Raw genomic sequence first — 19815 nt, forward strand, 5'->3', positions numbered from 1 at the left:
AGTTTGGGAAAACAAATACTCATAGGTTATATGGAATTTATAGTTTAAATAGTTTTCTTTAGAGATTTCAGAAATACTGGCTTTTCCATTCCATGTCATTCTTTGTCTGTCTGTTGACAACACATATAAAATGAAATGCATTTGGTAAGCATTTGCTCTTGTGTTTTCAGGAATTCAAAATGTCCTCAGCCTCTTTTGTGCAGTTCTCACAGAAAATAAGGTTCTCTTCCATTCTGCAAGTTTCCAGAGACTTAGTGATGCTTGCAGAGCCCTGGAATCTTTAATGTTTCCTCTTAAATATAGGTGAGGTTTTTAACTTGATTCTTTAATTTGTTCCCAAATTCTGCATTATTTATTGATGATTAGTTGCAATGTCATAGCACAATAGTTTTGAACCACAAGGGCATATTTTACAAAGTTATTCTATACACATGATTCTGATGGAAATCTAACCTAGAATTTGGAAATTTCCCAAGTTGTTCATTACTGAGTGTTGATTAATTTAGTGAAAAAATAATTTGAATCGTATTGTCAGCAACATTTAATTCTCTTTGAATATAGTTAGTGATAAAGGTCTTAAGTTAGTTTTGTCTGATTATTTGATATTAAAGAGTTATTAATTTTTAGGAGTTATAATGGTACTATGGCTATATTAAAAAAGATCCCTTACCTTTTTTCAGATACCTACTAAAATATTTAAGTATAAATGATATGATGTCAGGGATTTGCTTCAAATAATATAGTAGGGGAGAGAACAAAAATGAGTAGAAACATATATGAGACCTTCCACTGATTATTGTCAAATCTGCTTTGAATACATGAGGCTTACTTTTCCTTTTTCCTCTTTTTTCTGGGGGAGATGGTGGATGTTAAAATTTTCCATTGTGAAAAGTAAAAAACAAAACATCTAAACAGTGATGCCCTGATAGTGTTATGAATAAAATATTTTCTAACATCTGTTTTATGAATTTGATAGTCAAACCATTCTGGAAACTTAAGTTCATACAAACTAGAAAAAAATTTAGACCGTTTCCAGGTTTTATTTAAAAAATTTTTTTGTTTGTTTGTTTTAAACTATGTGCCTTTCTTAACCCCTAGATAAGAGAACATTCTAGGCCTTAAATTTTTGTACTCTTCCTTTTGGAGTGAATTCGAACATCAGGTATAGAAAATGGAATTTGAATGATTGTTTTATTTAGACAAATCATTATCAGTATTGAGGAAAAGGGCCCATCAGGGAGTCATTGTTACCTCCTAATATCAGATTTTCATGTAAGGAAAAAATATTTTCAAGCAAGATTGACAAACCTAAGGAGACTTCTTACCTCAGAGGGATAAGGGATAAAGAAGCTGTCCTGGGTTCCATTTCCTTTTTATCTTTTTCTATCTGATCATCTCTTTCACATGAAGGTTTTTTTAACCTTTCTTTTTAAAAATTTAATATGAACAGCCATGAGAACATTATTGATAATTTCTAAATGTAGGTATTCTGAAATTCGTACCACATAAAAATGAAAGAAAATATGATTGTATTATGAGAAAACTAATATATCTCACATATGCTTTTATTATTTCCAGTTATCCTTATATTCCCATTCTCCCGGCTCAGCTACTGGAAGTTCTAAGTTCCCCAACACCTTTCATTATTGGAGTACATTCTATCTTTAAAACTGATATCCATGAACTTGTAAGTATTCATCTTTAAAGTACAGTTATTGAGGCCAAAATCTTATCATATTTTTTGAATCCTATAACATTTCTACTAATTACTATTTTCAGATCTGTTGCATTCCCAATAGGAAAGATTGGCTGAAAGAAAAAACATCATTGAAAAATACAAATATATTAGTTTCTTCTTATAGCAAATATGGAAGATCTACAAAATGAACTTATTAATAGTTTTATATGCTCTTTGGCATATTATTTTTATCTTTCTGTATTCTCCATCTTGTATATGAGAAAGGAAGATGAAGTAATCCGTTAACTTGTATTCTATTTATACTTTTGTTACAAGTGCAATGATATATTCATATTTTGAAATGAGACTCTGTCAGTCCTGAGTGGCTGGTAGCTAAAAAGCCAAAAGCATTTGCAAAAGAGTGAAGGGTTATAGTTAAATATGAACCCTTCGGTATGAGCTCCATCAAATTATTCTTTTCTTAATGCCATATGAATAGAAATACCAAAGAAGAAAAGGAATGTTCTATATTTAAGCCGGTTCTAGAATAATGTGTTTACTTCTCTGTACTGAAATTATTTAAGAGGGACTGTCACAAAAAAATTGTGCTTCAGAGAAGGACATCCAGGATTGTCAAGACTTTAGGGACTATATCCTGTGAGACCCTTAAGGAAATTTTCTCAGGTAATAACCTGATACTGTTTGATAGCTAAAGATAAATACTGAAGTGACTGTTGTAGGAAGGTTCATTTTTTGTAATTCTGAAAAGTTGAAAGAAAATTGGTGGATGTGGTGACTTTAGAGACAAATTTCTCCTCAGTAGAAAAGCTTCCAACTATTAGAACTGCCCTATGGTGAAGGATGGCTTGCCTTATGTAAGGAATATAACCTCAAGTACTGTAAGTGGAGTGCAAGGAGCAAATTCCATGACACTTTCAGGGAGTTTAAGAAAAGTGCTTTACTTAAAGGTTGGGCTATATGACATCTTCGATCCAGAGAGTCTTCAGATTCTGAAATCCTACTTTTAGTTTTAGTTGCCAATGGAGGTAGCTCTGTTGGTACTTATACATAATTATAATTGTAATCAAATCATAGGTGTCATTAAAACTGACAGTTCAACATTGTAATTATAAACAAGACCCTCATTCATATACTAATTATTTTCCTACCTTTATATGTTGATATCTAGTTCCTATTTAACTTTGATATCACCATATAAAAATATGTATCAAATCAATAAACATACTTAGTAAAACCCAGTTTGTACTAATTAGAAGCATACCCATCTGGTTGACAGGTAATTTTGTCCCTCTAATATAAAGTTTCTGGAGGTAAGACAAGCAAATGTTTCAAAAAATAAGTTTCTTAATTTTTGATAAATAAATTAGAATGATTTTCAAACCTATTATCAACAAAATAACTTCAGCAGTCTTGGCTAGTTTCTCTGTTATATTTTTATGTAAGTTATTTTTAAGTAGATTCATAAAATGCTAAAAATCAGTTTCTTTCTCAAGCACCCAAACAGTACCATTTTGATTTATATCAGTTGCTTTGGTTGTTAACTCTTGTAGTAAGTACTATATTATTTAGAATAGAGCTAAACTACTATACCAAAGCTTCCAAAATACAGTGTGGAATTTTATTTAACACTCATGCAGCAGTCCATTGTGCTGTTCCATTATACCAGACCGGCTTACTCCATGAACTCATTCATGGTCCAAGCTTCTTTCTTTCTTGGTTCTGCACCAGAGTTGCCTAAGGCATTGGCATCATCTGAATGTTCAAGGTTGGGTTGTTGGGTATATTATAGTTTCAGCCTTAGGAAAGAAAAAGCATAGGAGAGCCTTCCATCCCCTCTATTTTGAATACCTGAAATTGTACACATCACTTCTGACATTCCATTGACAGAAACTTAGTCATGTGTCACACCTAATTTCAAAGGAAGCTAAGAAATACGTGGTAGCTGGGAAGTCATGAACCCAGTATTCTATTGCTATGGACAGTCAAGAGTATTTTCCACACCTGATTCTTCCCATTTTGAATTAATGAAGGTCAGATTAATTTTCTTAGCAATAAATACATTCTATTAATTATTGATTAATTTTTATCTCCTTTAGCTAGATGTAATCATAGCAGATTTGGATGGAGGCACTATAAAAATTCCTGAATGTATTCACCTCTCTTCCCTGCCGGAACCACTTCTACATCAGACTCAAGCAGCTCTTTCTTTGGTATGACATTTTTAATAATAATTTTCTTTTGATTTAAGTATAAACTCAGGCAATTGGAATTAGATATCATTGGCAGTAAAATTACTTTAAAAAGAGTTATATGTTCTTAAAACATGAATATATTCTTACAGAATATTTAGAGTAATTCCTTACATATTATCTGAAGAATATACTTTAAATTTTGACTATGTATTTGTTCTACATTCACCGTTTCATTTAGAATATTTATTTAGTAGTTACTATATACTGAATACTGTGTTAGGTATTGAAAATGTACCAACACAGCTGTGAAAATAGACCAGACTGCCTCAAAATCCCTGGTTTCCCTAACATCCCTTATTAGAAGATAGTACCTACTCCTTTTCCTTCAGCCCTCTTGTTGACATCTCATTTCTTTTTGGTAGATGTGCTACTTGCAAACAGTATGATATTGTCTTGCCAATGTTTTCAAATTACTACAGAAATCTGCAACTTATTGATAAATTAAATATCCAGCATTCTTCGAAGTAAAGTTTTAATAAGTCCTGTAGCTTGGCTGTTTCTCACTGACACATTTACTGTTTTTATAGCTATTTTATCTTAGTTGATTTTTTCTTTTTTACAATTTTTTTTTAAGGTAGGCTCAATACCCAGCATGGCATCACATGCCCTACCAACAGAGCCAGCCAGGCACCTCTTACCTTAGTTGATTTTTAAAATCAGAGCGTTTTATTTTACTGACAAAATTTTAGGTGCCAATTTATTCATTATCAGAAAATTGAAACTTGGGGCGCCTAGGTGGCTCAGTGGGTTAAAGCCTCTGCCTTCGGCTCTGGTCATGATCCCAGGGTCCTGGGATCGAGCCCTGCGTCGGGCTCTCTGCTCAGCAGGCAGCCTACTTCCCCTTCTCGCTCTCTCTGCCTGCCTCTCTGCCTACTTGTGATCTCTCTCTGTCAAATAAATAAATAAAATCCTAAAAAAAAAAAGAAAAGAAAATGGAAACTTAGAAATTCTGAATTCTTTTTCAAGTTTCTTCTTTCAAGCTAGAACTAAAGCTTCATATTCTTTAAGTTTTGGTGGGTTTTGTTTTTGTTTTTGTTTTTGTTTTGTTTTGTTTTGAGGGAAGGGGCAAAAGGAAAGGGAGAGAGAGAATCTTATACAGCCTTCAACATGGAACCTGACATGGTGTTCAATCTTAAAACCCTAGAGGTCATGACGTGAGCCAAACTTAAGAGTTGGATGCTTAACCAACTGAGCCACCCAGACACCCCAGCCTTCATATTCTTGAATAATAGTCCAATCTGAACTGTTTAAAAGAATATTCTTCTTGTGGGGTGCCTGGCTGGCTCAGTTGGAAGAGCATGATCCTTGATCTTGATTTCAGGGTCATGTTTAAGCCTTACATTGGATGTAGAAACTAATAAATAAACCTAAAAAATTTTCTTCTTAAATAGGAACTCAGAAGTCTAGGATTACCAGGAAGGATTTTATTCTTAGAACATTTTCAAATTTGTATTAGTCTTTATATTGTTAATAGCGGCATCTATGGGATGTGAATATTTAGAGAAGACTGACTTTTCCTAACATAATCTAGAATACAAGATGTGATGGAGTGGAAATACTAATGCAGTACCCAGGAGACCTAAATTCTAGTCTGCTTCTTTCCACTTGATACTATTGAGCAAATCACATTCTATCTCTAGGCCTCTGTTTCCTGGACTTTATCTATAGGATAAATGTTGAAAGCATAGGATGATGAAAGAACTGTTTACCAAAGTGAAGAGATGATTTGGGGTCACATGTAGAAATCTTTTTTATTGTAGTAATTATGTATTTATTATAATAAAAATAACATAAAAACCTATGATATCATCTAAGAAAATACTAGATTTAAATAGGTGTGTTGGGGCGCCTGGGTGGCTCAGTGGTTTGGGCTGCTGCCTTTGGCTCGGGTCATGATCGCAGGGTCCTGGGATCGAGCCCCGCATCGGGCTCCCTGCTCTGCAGGAAGCCTGCTTCTCTCTCTCTCTCTCTCTCTCTCTCTGCCTGCCTCTCTGCCTACTTGTGATCTCTGTCTGTCAAATAAATAAATAAAATCTTTAAAAAAAAAATAGGTGTGTTGATTTAAAGACAATTTAAAGAAAAATACTACTCAATAACTACATTGGTAGTATATAGATATAGTAGAAGTTGAGAAGGTAGTATTTGAATGATTGAGAAAATGTTTAATATTTCTAGAAATTATAAATTTCTTAATCTTATATATGATTACTTAATAATGATGTTTATAGCTATGCAGGGATTAAGTACCAAAATGAAAAAAATATTAAGATTTTAGTTCTTTTTTTTTTAAGATTTTTTTTTAAATTTGACAGAGGGAGACAGATAGCGAGAGAGAGCGGGAACAGGGAGGAGAGGGAGAAGTAGGCTTCCCACTGAGCAGGGAGCCCCACATGGGGCTCTATCCCAGGACCCTGAGATCAGGACCTGAGCTGAGCCACCCAGGTGCCCCTAAGATTTTAGTTCTTTTTTTTTTTTTTTAAAGATTTTATTTATTTATTTGACAGAGAGAAATCACAAGTAGACAAAGAGGCAGGCAGAGAGAGAGAAAGGGAAGCAGGCTCCCTGCTGAGCAGAGAGCCCGATGCAGGACTTGATCCCAGGACCCCGAGATCATGACCCAAGCTGAAGGCAGTGGCTTAACCCACTGAGCCACCCAGGTGCCCCAAGATTTTAGTTCTTAATTCAGTGTCTCCTGGTAAGGATTCTGCTGCACATTGGTATATCTTGACCTGAAGCACCTGTGCCACTAAATTTGGTCAATGAGTTTGGTATGAGTATTCATGTTTTTTGTAGTTGTCAAGCACAATGGTTGATTCTGTGGTACAGTGTAGTTTTGTAAATAAGACATGAAAGCATAGTATATTACCAAACTAGAACCAAAAAGAAATATTCGATGAACTGAGTGGGAGCTTTGACACACAATTATAGGAGCTTCATTTGTTTACTAAATAATTGTTTACTAATAATTGTTTACTAGATCAAATGGCAACACAGTACTTGAACTGTATAATAACTGATAATTTTTTAGATATGAATTATACTGTATTATTATATTGTAGTAATGATTGGGTAATTGGGTTATAAATACTGTCAGTATTTTTAGTGTCGATTTTAAGTATTGTTACGAAGCCATGTAAGTAAGGATTAATGTATAATAAAGTCCCCTTTAAAATTTTGCCCAGTACATTTCCTACAGTTGAGCTTTGTGGCCATTCAGGAGCCTTAACAGAACTGGATACCTTTGATAAGTTATTTAAGCATTCTTGAGCACTCCCTCATCCGGGGTTGACCAAAGTATTTTCATCTATTTTAAGTATACTACCTAAACCTGAGTATTTGAAAATGATTCTGCAAAGATAAAAATTTGCTACTTACTGATGAAATTTCATCTTTTTCTCTGTGTTAAGTCTTGCATAGATCTTCTTTACCTACGTGTTCCCCAGCCTGCTCTTCTTCAAAGCCTAACTCAACTGTTACCGTTTTTTTTCCCAGCTTTCCCTACATTGACTTACTTGATGTTTCATATATTATTCCTTATATATTTATAGTACTTGCACATTGTTTTGTACTTTTACCCCTCTAGACCCTGAGGCTCATAAGCTTATTCACTTGGTTGTCACATTTCAGTTAATTCATTAATAAATTTTAAATTACACTAATAAACATAAAAACGAATGCTTGGGGATGCCTGGGTGGCTCATTCGGTTAAGCCCTTGCCTTCGGCTCTTGATCCCCGGAGTCCTGGGATCGAATCCCACATCGGGCTTCTTCCTTGGCAGGGAGCCTGCTTCTCTCTTTGCCTCTGCCTGCCACTCTGCCTGCTTGTGTGCTCTCTCTCTCTCTGACAAATAAATAAGAAATAAATAAATAAAATCTTAAAAAACAAACAAATGGTTGCTTAACATTCCAGCAATATAGACAAATAACACTGCCCTAGACTGTTCCTGTTCCCTTCCCAGAGGTAACTAATATTTTATAGTTTAGTGTATATTCTTCAGAACACTATATTTTCATTTATATATTTAGTGTGTGTGGAGAGATATATACATATACATCAATAGACTAAGAGAGCAATTTAAGGTTTGTTTTACTTTTAAACAAATGAAACCATTCTTTTGTGTGTTTTTCTAGAACATGTTCATTAAATATTTTATCTTGGAGATCTTTCTACAATAGTACAGACAGAGTTGCCTCAGCTAACTGCATTGTTTCCTGAAAGAAATGTATTGTTGTTTATTTACTGACACTTTTTCATCTTAGTACTCCAAGTAGGTTAAATAATAGATTTTATTGATACCAAGATTTTGAATGTAACCAAACTTCTTTGCTTTAGATTCTACATCCAGATTTGGAAGTAGCAGATCATGCTTTTCCCCCTCCACGAACAGCTTTATCCCACTCAAAAATGCTGGTAAGAAGTTTAATATTTAAATGTGGTATTTTAAAATAGAACTGTACTGTCATCTGTAGGGTTGTTAAAGAGGCTGAGTGTAGCGAGAGTCAGATGTACAGCCTAGTAATAAATGTACCAGATTAGAAATTAGAACTCTCACTCACTGATCTTGTGACCTGCTCTCAGAGGGGCCAAAGAGCAGCACATTGACTGGAATGGGGTACAGCTAAGACTTCCCCTAAGGAGGCAAGAGTAAGTGTGGGTCATAGCCTGGAAAACTATGCCAAGTATCAAATTGAAAGGGCCAAGCAAGGATAAGGGGGAAGCTTACAAAAAATGGAAACAGATATTGTTGACAATGAGAGAGTCGAGTTTGAGGGGTAGATGAAAATAGTTCCAATTAGAAGCCGTAAGTAAGAATTAGTATATAATAAAGACCCATTTAAAGTTTTGCCCAATGCATTTCTCGGAGTTGAGTTTTGTGCCCAATCAGGAGCCTTACAGAACTGGATACCTTTGATAAGTTATTTAAGCTTCCTTGAGCATTTCCTCATCTAAGGGTTGACCAGATAAATCTGTAAGTTTCCTTTAATTTCTAAAACTATGATTTTATTAAAACCTGAATTATCAATAATCAGTCATACCTTATTAATATAGAAATAGATTTTTATAAGTTGGATAAACTTTAGAAGAATTTCATAAGCTTTAAGATACAGTTTTCTGAGATTTTTTCTATTTGTGACTTTTATATATTATACATATATGTATATGTGTATATATAAATTTTTTATATTTGATGGATATAAAAATCAAATGGCTTGGGAAAGGTGTTCTTCTCTAACTTGGTGAAGGGGGAGACTCTGACTTTTTCTGAGAGGAAATTGGATATACTAGAGACAAGTTTTCTTTGGTTCACTTGAAAAAAGAACTATTTAACAGCTTACCCTGTTCAACAGTGGGATGGGCTAGATGCCCACCACTCAGGGCTGTCATAAGTAAGACTTATGTGTAGGAAGTGCAGACAGATGGATTGAAGAATCTCTCAAGTTCTTTTCAACGTTTTGTCTTTGTGATATTTCATTTTTTTAAAGAAATTCAGTTACCTAACTTGTTTCTTCTTATATTTTCAGGATAAAGAAGTACGTGCAGTTTTTCTTAGGTTATTTGCACAACTTTTCCAAGGGTATAGATCATGCCTACAGCTTATAAGAATTCATGCAGAACCAGTAATACATTTTCACAAGGTAAGATGATACATTACCATCTTGTATGTGTCCAAAACATGGCCTCTAATTTATAAAACAACTTGGTTGTCTTTTTTCTTAGCCATGACCTTAGTTTATCAAATGTGGTTCTTTTTTAAGTCTCTGCTTTTAGATTAGGTGATGATTTTTTTTTCATGTTTTATCTTCTTTTTTTTAAATTTTTTTAAATTTTTTATTTTTTTATAAACATGTATTTTTATCCCCAGAGGTACAGGTCTGTGAATCGCCAGGTTTACACACACTTCACAGTAGGTGATGATTTTTAATGACACTATGGAACCAACATGTTTTTCTTTAGAGTTTGTTAATTTAATTTTAAGTTGTTTTTTCTCTTCCTTTTTTATGATTTATTTAGTTATTTTGGAGAAAGTTATTAAAAGTACAAAAATTAAAATTCAACTCTAAATTGGTTTTTCTTTTCTTTTCTTTTCTTTTTTTTAAGATTTATTTAGTTATTTTTGAGAGAAAGAAAAGTGCATGGGGGGTACAGTGGGGCCAGAGGGAGAGAGAGAGAATCTCAAGCAGACTTCCCACCGGGTGCGGAGCCCAACTATGATCTTACCACCCTGCGAAAATGACCTGAGCTGAAAGCAAGTCAGCTGCTTAGCCACCTGGGCCTCTCATGCATGCCTAAATTGGGTTTTTTTTTTTTTAATTGTGTGTTAATTTTTTATTTCTTCTCCCCTCATTTATGGACAAACTCATTCTTATTCTTTCTAATACATGTACTATTTCAGATATCAAAAGAGAGAGAATGTATTTTATAATAACACATTTATGCATGAAGATATTTATTCAGGCTTTGATCTTTCTATTTTTGTTTTGACCATTCATCTATTACTAAGTGATAAATTATTCATTTCTCTTTTTCTTTCTTTACAGACAGCTTTTTTGGGGCAGCGTGGTTTGGTTGAGAATGATTTCCTCACTAAAGTTCTCAATGGAATGGCATTTGCAGGTTTTGTTTCAGAAAGAGGTCCTCCGTTTAGATCCTGTGATCTCTTTGATGAGGTATAGTTTTTATCAAAGGAGTGTATATTTACAGTCAAAATTGGACTAGGGGTTAAAAGTAAAGAAGTAGTTTTTTTAAATTAAATTTAATTAGGCAACTTATAGTATATCATTAATTTCAGAAGTAGTGTTCAAGACCATTAGTTACATTTAACACCCAGTGCTCAAAATCCTAAATATATTATAAATTGAATATCAAATAATCTAAGTGTTATTTATTATTATGCTTATTAGATCTTGGTATTTATAATGTGGATTTGAAAAATTAGGAAACTATAGGATGTCACAGAAGTACATAAACATCTTGAACAAATGAATTTAAATAGTTCATTAAAATCTTTTTGAAAAAGTGACAGTGATTATATAAATAAAACTCTTATTTTTGAAGGCAGTAATACAGGGATTCCTTTATCAGTTTCACAGAGAGAAAGGTCTAGGTTTAATATATAGGTATGTTATTTCAAACTGCAGTTACATTTAGTCTGTTAGTGTTATAGAGCCATAGTTTGGCTTAGTGGCATTCTTTTTTTAAAATTGTATTTTATTAAATTCAATTAATTAACACATAATGTATTATTAATTTCAGAGGTAGAGTTCAGTTATTCATCAGTTGCATGTACCAACCAGTGCCCTCCTTAATGTCTTATCACCCAGTTATCCCTTTCTATCACCCACCTCTCCTCCAGTAATCCTGTTTGTTTCCTGTAGTTAAGAGTCTTTCATGGTTTGTCTCCCTCCCTGATTTCATCTTATTTCCTTTTCTCCTCTACATCCTATGAACCTCGCTCAGTGGCATTCATGCTAATCAATAATCAACATTTGCCTGTATCCCTTAGGAGATCTTAAATGTATGGGAGGCAGATTTTGTTTCTGTCTTCAAGGAATTGGCCATATAAAGGGAAAATTTAGGACAAATGTCACTCCAAATAAGGATACTATTTTGTGTTAGTTGTGATTTATTTTAACACATCTTTCCATTTATCATTTAACTGCATTTATAGCAGCTCATTCTGGTGGGTAGAACAATGAATATTATTCCCATTGCAATTTCTAAAAGGGTACTGTATTGGAACCAATAAATGTGAAAGTTCTGTAAAGTGTGTAAAAAGAAAACCCTCTTAGCACCCAAGATAGTAAAGAATAGTAATAGTGATTATGTTTTCCTGCAGGTGGTTTTATTTTGGTTTTTGTTTTTATTTATTTATTTATTTATTTATTTGACAGAGAGAGAGAGACAGCAGGAGAGGAAACACAAACAGGGAGAGTGGGAGTGGGAGACGCAGGCTTCCTTTTGAACAGGGAATCCAATGTGGGGCTAGATCCCAGGATCCCAAGAATCATGAGCTGACCCAAAAAGGCAGATGCTTAACCAACTGAGTGACCCAGGCACTTCTAGGTGGTTTTTATTTTGTATAGAGAAGACAGGAATCAAGGTCTTAAAGATCCTTAGAAGGATCTTTTTTCTACAAAGATTGTTAAGTAATTACAGATAAGAATGAAAGAATGGGCACATGCTGTAGTTCTGAGTATGGAGACCTGCACCAAAAACTTTAGTTAATAACACCAAGCATATGAAAATGTAGGAGAGATTGCCCCATGGTAAGCAGTTCTTTCTGTTCAATTACTAATCACTGATTCCCTAGTACCAACATTTAATATGATTGATCACTATCTGATGTTAGTATATGTCAGCTTTTATATCCTGAACTAAGTAATTGATACATAATGTTTTATGGAGTTATATGAGATGCTCTCCAAGGACCTTTCTAGCTCTCACATTTTATTAGTCTCTGAAGCATTCTGAAAAGTAAAATTGGTTTATATATCCCCCATTTTTCCTATCTGAATTCTCTTAGTAACTCCTTCTGGCAGCTTCATCACAACTATTAAGTCAGAGTGATTGCTTACAGTAAACTTGTTTGCCATAATCTCTGACTGTTTTTGTAGATCCTTCCCTTGCTTGGAATGTTGTCCCTCTACCTTTCAGGCTAACCATGGCTTCCTATTTTTCATGCTCTGCTCTTACCTCACCATTTCCTCCAAACTTTCCCAGAGTAAATGACTCTGAAAGCCACTTGGTCTGTATAAAGCTTTATGTTAGGTCTCTAGCTTTAGGTGGCAACTTATCATTTATTATCTATATCTATGTATATAAGATACACATATAACCTCTTGATTGGAAATGACGATAAGGCAAGAGCTAAGTTCTACTAAGTCTCCCCTTAGCATTCATCCAGTTCTGTTTTCTGCCTACAGTTATGATTTTTGGTGTCTATTTGATGTTACTTAAAAGCCAGTGGTTATATGTCTATTTGAGTCAAAAGGCCTAAAAGCAATGAGATGCCAGACCTAAATAATTTCTCATGGGTCATTTAATTTGCCTGAAATACATTTTTAAAGAAAAATAGCATTTGCTCTTGGGGAAGGGATCCATGTTTTCATCTAATTTAGGGCGGCCTACCACACTGAAGATTTAAGAGCCTTTAAGAGGCAGCCTGCATTGTGTGTTGTCTTGTCCCCACACTCCCATCACGTAGGCCTGTTAGAAGGAAAGATATATTTGCCTTTGTTTGACAGTCTCTGATTCCTAGCCTAGAATAGGTGAAGTCAGAGTTTTATATGTTTGTCTGCTTCAGTGAATCTGTTTCTAGAAGGAAAAGTCCTATATTATACCCTTTATAAAAAAAAAAATCCATCTTTTACTCTTCTTTCCCATACTCATTTTTTTCTGGTCATTATTCTTATCTCTGCTTGAAATGGATACACTCACACAGTTCTTCCAGTAAATTAGTTTAGTAGGGAAATGAATTAGAGTTATATAATTTGAGAACTGGAAGGAGACCAAGGGTCATTTTGTTTTTCCATCTGATTGTAGAGATGAAGAGACTGAAGCTCAGTAGTTTTAGTGACTTGTTCCAAATCACAGTGTCAACAGAGCTAGGACTAAAGTCTGAGTCACCTGATTTAGTCACCTGAACATTTAGTTCATGTTTTGTGAGTTAGGGAAATGTTTGGAGACTTTCTCATCATCTGAAATTCTCCGAGTGAGAGAATTCTGAAAGGCCTCCGAATGAGGCCTTTCAAATGAGAGGTTCTCTCTCAGCTTCAGAAATGACTTTTTCTAAGAAGAAATAGGGCCCCAAATCATCAAGGATAGACCACCAGACCATCCAAGGATTCAACTGATTCTGTAACTCTGGAATAGAGATGAAACCCAGTAAAAATGTAAAATACTTTGTTTTAATAATAGCATATATTTTAGATGCTTTTTGAGTTGCAAATTGTAAGAAATTATCACATAGTTTTCTCATTTAGCATATTTTGGAGTTGATGTTTTGCCATTTCATTCTTTTTCCAAGTTGGTAGCTTTTGAAGTAGAGCGAATTAAAGTTGAAGAAAATAACCCATTGAAGATAATAAAGCATGTCAGAGAACTTGCCGAGCAACTATTCAAAAATGTAAGTAAGTATATTTTAGACAGTCATTAATTTTGTTTTATTTTACTTTTTGAAAAGATTTATTTATTTGAAAGAGAAAGAAAGCAGTGTGTGCGCAAGTTAGGGGAGAGACAGAGGGAGAGAATCTTTCAAGCAGATACCCCGATAAGCAGATTCCCCTACTGGGCGCCCAGTCCCAGGACCCATGGGATCATGAACTGAGCTGAAATCAGGAGCCAAATCCTTAACCAGCTGAGGTACCCAAGCACCACAGACAGTCATTAATTTTAAAAGTATGTAATTATTATGTTTGAAAAACTAAGAAGTTTCATCATTCTAGTAAGGATCTTTTTATTCTGACTTAAAACCTTTCGGATTATAAATTACAAGATATTACAGTTGGTACTGTGCATCAAAACAGAACTCATTTTTCAGAGTGATTTTCCTGTCAATCACCTATGTTACGAAAACATCTTAGTCACAGTTTTCCAGTTTGTTTTGTGCCCTCATTGTGATTTTCATTTAGGATCCTGTGTTCCTAAGTGCATACTGTTCATTTTTAAGACATAAAGATTAGACTCACTGGAGACCAGAACTAGAACTGACCAATGTGTCCACTTCAGTATGGTGCAGTGACTGTCAGCTGAATCAGGAAAATTGTTTGAGTTTGTATTGTTTTGAGCAGATGGGGTAAAAAGCTGAAAGAAAGAGAGCAGATTGTGAAGTGACCACAGAGATTCAAGGGTGGAAATATTCCGTATATAGAAGAAATGCAATAAGTTATAAAGATTGGGATGTGATAAAGTGTGAAGTAATCTTTTAGATGCCAAGATAGAAGAGAACCTAAGGTGATGGGGAGATTACGTGCATGTAGAAAAATGGATTTTGGCGAATGATTACTAGTCATACTTCTACCTGGAAGCTTTTCAGAGTTGAAACTCCTACTGAGAAAAGGAAAGTAAATAGAAAGTATGATCTTCCAGAGGAAAGTTGAGGGAAGGTGCATTTTTCAGGAAATATATTTAAGAAAGATTCAGGGTCAGTATCACTGTGATGGTTTATCTTAATTATATTCAAATAATTAAAATTATCTATTCAAAGATAGACCTTTTTGGACATTGGGTCATAAGTCAGTGCTTTGTCACATCCATTTGAAATCTGAGACCCAGTAAGATAAAAACAGGAATGCTACATTGTGTTTGTTTCATGTTATTCAATTATTTATGAATTTTATTTCTGAAGTTTTAAAAAAATTTATCCCTTGACTAATACCCTGCACTTCACGTATAAACTGTGTCCAGTATAATCTATTTCTTGATTAGCATGCTAACACTAAAACAAAAAGAGTTCTGTCAGAAGTAAAATGTGTGTTCTGTGGTGGTTTGTGATGACTGTGTAGAACTAATGGAGAGCATGACCACATGAGAAATTTCTGTTGACATATTGTAATAGTAATAATAAATATTGAGTGTTCAGCACAATGTACCAGGCAGAGGATTAAGCACTTTACAGGCATCATCTGTAATCTTCACAACCGCAGTGTTAAGATAGGTGTCGTTATCCCTATTTTACTGAGGATAGTTGGCTCAGGATCATATGCCTATGAAGTGACTAAATCCAGATTTTAAATTCAGAAACTTTCATCTATCCAATTCCTAAGCCTATTTTCTTTCCCTCCATTAGGCTGGCTCATCTCCAACTGGAAAAATAGTGATATTTCCAATGACTGACTTTTATACTTTGTTCTTTTTAAAGCACTTTAACGTACTTTCTCATTTGATCTTCTAAATGACCCTGTGAGATAAACAGGGCAGATGTTGATACGTGAGGAAACTGAAGGTAGAATTTTTTTTTCTTGCCCACTGGGAGTGATTTACTGATGGATTTTTTTTTTTTTTAAGTAGTAAAACATCAAATAGGAATTAGTGTTTGAGATTTTGGGACTGAGCCCTTGAATAACTGAATGTTTATTCTTAAATCTTTATAGGACTATTCCAAAACCGTAAAATTTTATAGCCATAAGTGACCAGAGCTGTGGTTCTCACACAGGTTTCTCTCTGTTACATCACAGGGTACATAGTGTGTGTAAGGAAGTATGCCAAGCCACTTTGATGCAAAAATAATTTCCTTTCTTGCCATCCTAGAACTTAAGTTTTTTTTTTTTTTTTAAGATTTTATTTATTTATTTGACAGAGAGAGAGAGATCACAAGTAGGCGGAGAGTCAGGCAGAGAGAGAAGGGGAAGCAGGCTCCCCGCGGAGCAGAGAGCCTGATGCGGGTCTGGATCCCAGGACACTGGGACCATGACCTGAGCCGAAGGCAGTGGCTTAATCCACTGAGCCAGCCAGGCACCCCTAGAACTTAAGTTTTATGATAGTTTACACTACATACTCCACGCTATACTACATTACATAGCTTATACTAAGCTGACACAAAACTGAAAACTGCAATAAAATAAGTAATAATTATACATTTTTTTCTCATTAAATAGACACTTAATTATATCCACTGGTGATAAAATCCCAGAGCTACTGTTAGGCACATAAATACAGACCCTGCCAAATATTTAATGTTATTAAGCTTGTGCGATCCCAATATGGTTTGAGGCCAGTGACCTTAGTGTCTATCTTCCTGTTTCCTTGGGTGACAGCCCCGTCTTGCTGCGCATGCAATGACACCATTTCTGTCCTCATATCCAGAAGCTTCCTTTCATTCAACAAATACAATTCTTCCCCTGTGTAGATTGAAGTCTAATTTGCTATCTGTTTGGACTTTGATTACTTCATTCATTTCTTGTTTTAACTGTTGTAGTTCAAGATTTATTTTCTCTTTTTCTGCTCTGAGGGCTGAAAATTCACTCTTCTCCAAAATAATATCATTTTTCACATTAGCAGTCTAAGGTCTTCTTTGCTGAACAGCCATCTCCTGCTGCATCTTGGTTACCATATCCTTGTAGACAATATCCATGCTGATGTCCCTGATCTTGACCAACACACAGATGGTGATTTCTGTTTACTAGGTTGTGAACCCATTTTCTTCGAGTAAATGTACTAGGGTATGGGTCTTAAAGTAGAGCTTCTTGTTTTCTCCACAAGAGGTGAAATCTCTCCTTTTGTGCTCCAGCTGCAGGCTCCCAACAGAAAGGCTTAGTTCTTTTCCGGAGGAAGCAAGGGCAGCCACTTGGCTGTGGCACAGGTGGAGGGTGCCTCTGGCCAAGTCATCTCCCTGCAGGCCCTAGCAGCCTGCCTGGATTTGGAGGGAAGTGTTGGAGGATCCTGGGCACTAGCAGTCCTGGTGGGCAGGAGGCTGGCACGGGAAAGGCACAAGCAGCTAAAAATGATACTTTCTTAAAGGTAAATGTAAAACATTAACCACACCTATCCTTTAAAAACAAAGTTCTATCTATCTATCTATCTATCTATCATCTATCTATCTATCTTTTGACAGAGAAGTGTCCCAAGTAGGCAGAGAGAAAGGAGGAAGCAGACCCCACTGAGCAGAGAACCCGATGCGGGGCTCGATCCCAGGACTCTGGGATCATGACCTGAGCTGAAGGCAGAGGCTTAACACAGAGCCACCCAGGTGCCCCTAAAAACAATGCTTTTAAAGTGATCACCGTGAGAGACTGTATTACTAGATAGGAGACCTAAATCTCTCTTCAAATGTACTCTACATTTTTTAACCCTTATTGGGCTTTTATCCCTCAGTCTAATTCTATTCCATTTAATTTGATCAATTCCATTCTTTCAGTATGTATTTATTAGGTGTCTACTAGTGCGAAACAATTTCTAGGTACATGATTCCCCTAATATCCTCCAAAAGAGGATACATGTACATGATGAGTGAGAATTTCAGAATATCCCCATGGATTGTCATCAGACTTTTTGAGATTCCTTCTAGTTGTAAGATTATAAACTCCACATGGTCCCGACATTTCTGAAGTAAATACATTACAAAGTTAAGAAGCAGAGCATCATGGTAAAGTTACTTTCTTGGGGCATGCGGGAAGTCTAGGGGAGGGAGGGAGGATGTCTCAATGCAAGAAAAATGATCCAAATGATTCTTTTTTTTTTTTTTAAGATTTTATTTATTTATTTAACAGACAGAGATCACAGGCAGGCAGAGAGAGAGAGAGAGAGGAGGAAGAAGCAGGCTCCCTGCTGAGCAGAGAGCCTGATGCGGGACTCGATCCCAGGCTCCTGGGATCATGACCTGAGCCGAAGGCAGTGGCTTTAGCCCACTGAGCCACCCAGGCGCCCCCAAATGATTCTATTTTTAACTAGTAAGTTTTTTTTTTTATCACATTCTAAAATTCCCTAATGATAGGCAAGAACCAACCATGTAATTTGACTGTTTCCTTATTATTGGGTTAGAATTGAGACCTGGTGATTCCACTTAGATGTTTGTAAATACTGTTACAGTGAAGTCGGGTATGGTACCTAGTCTCTCTGCTTCACTTATCTTTGAAGTACTCAAAAATGAATCTTAATTTCTCAGTTTCTTCTCAGAGTCAGAATGTGAGGAAACATGAGTAGGATGAATTATAACTGGGTTAAGGTGCTCTTTTAACTTTCTGGAGCTTCCTAAATAACTAAGGAAAGAACTTGGTGACGTAAGTAGAGGAGGGGAATGGTAAGGGGATATGAAGGAGAAGGAAGGGAATAACTCCATTTGAGACAAATTGTGTTCAGTGTTGGTAAGGTTTATACCATGAAGATTACCAGTCATTCATTATACAGCTTTTCTTTTCATTCTCAGTTAATAATACTGGGTCTGAGTCCGCTCACTTTGGCTTTCAGAATCTTTATGTCTTTGTGACAGCACGTTTATTTACTTAGTGGTTTTGTTTCTATGATTCTCATACACATTTATAAAGAACCACTAACTACACACAAAATGATATGTTAAGATAGGCCAAGATAAGAGCTTTATACAACCTTCATTCCAAGGCATCAAGAAATCAGTTGGACATGTGTTTTGCTATTTTACGTGGTACAGTTTTTCTAATTTGTTTTGTATATGCAATGGTATGTAAATATTTGTTAGACTGTGTAATTTGACAGCTTTCTTAAAACTCGAAGGAAAAATGAGAAGACTTGGCCTTTCTTATAAATTAATGTAAAATTTCTATTTATGCCTAAGAATATTTCATTGCCCAGGATTACAGTGAGTAGATCTTAAAATCCTAATGGGATTTAAAGCCCACATACAGGAAGAGCCTTTGTAAATCATATAGAGTCTATACCCTTTACATTTCTGCATAAAGTTAATTTCACTACCAGGCGAATTTAATCTACACTGATATCTGTACTCTTTGCCAACTGTGAATTAAAGGATTTCATTGTTGTTATAGGAAGAAAGTAAAATATTGTGATCATCTTTAGTCTTAAACCATAAACAACTTACTTAGATTATTGTGATAAAATGAAGCCCCTAACCGAAGCATAAAAGTCACACCTTCTTCCCCTGTCTTACCTGATTTATTTGTTCAGTTTTAGGTCAGGTTTACTGTGATACAATTTACGTATAGTAAGATTAACCTTTTTAAAATGTACTCTAGATTTTGATGAATGAAGCTATACAACCATCACCACTGCAATAAGGACATAGAACATTTTTGTCACCCTCCCCCACAGTTCCTTAATTTGTTATAATCACTTCCTGCTGCCCCCTCAAACTCTTAGTAACTGATCTGTTTTCTGTCTCTGAAGTTTTTGCCTTTTCTGTAATGTCAGTATTTAGCTTTTGAGTTTGGTTT

At 35.2% G+C, this 19815-nt stretch overlaps 1 protein-coding gene and 1 pseudogene across 3 annotated transcripts in view; one reads left to right on the plus strand and one right to left on the minus strand.

The window, feature by feature from the left end:
• Positions 1 to 19815, plus strand: part of SBF2 (SET binding factor 2) — a 468206-nt gene that overhangs the window by 257054 nt on the left and 191337 nt on the right. For all 3 annotated transcript variants that reach the window (XM_004751963.3, XM_004751964.3, XM_045065843.1), the window contains 7 exons: positions 171 to 303; positions 1579 to 1687; positions 3796 to 3909; positions 8285 to 8362; positions 9475 to 9588; positions 10492 to 10620; positions 13980 to 14078. In XM_004751963.3, the coding sequence (XP_004752020.2) occupies positions 171 to 303; positions 1579 to 1687; positions 3796 to 3909; positions 8285 to 8362; positions 9475 to 9588; positions 10492 to 10620; positions 13980 to 14078 (776 nt within the window). The remainder of the gene's footprint in view (positions 1 to 170; positions 304 to 1578; positions 1688 to 3795; positions 3910 to 8284; positions 8363 to 9474; positions 9589 to 10491; positions 10621 to 13979; positions 14079 to 19815) is intronic.
• Positions 16557 to 17991, minus strand: LOC106005711 (annotated as a pseudogene).

Source organism: Mustela putorius, unplaced genomic scaffold (genome assembly GCF_011764305.1).
Source record: "Mustela putorius furo isolate JIRA1106 unplaced genomic scaffold, ASM1176430v1.1 tig00003859_pilon_pilon_pilon, whole genome shotgun sequence".
In the NCBI taxonomy this organism is placed as follows: Eukaryota; Metazoa; Chordata; class Mammalia; order Carnivora; family Mustelidae; genus Mustela; species Mustela putorius.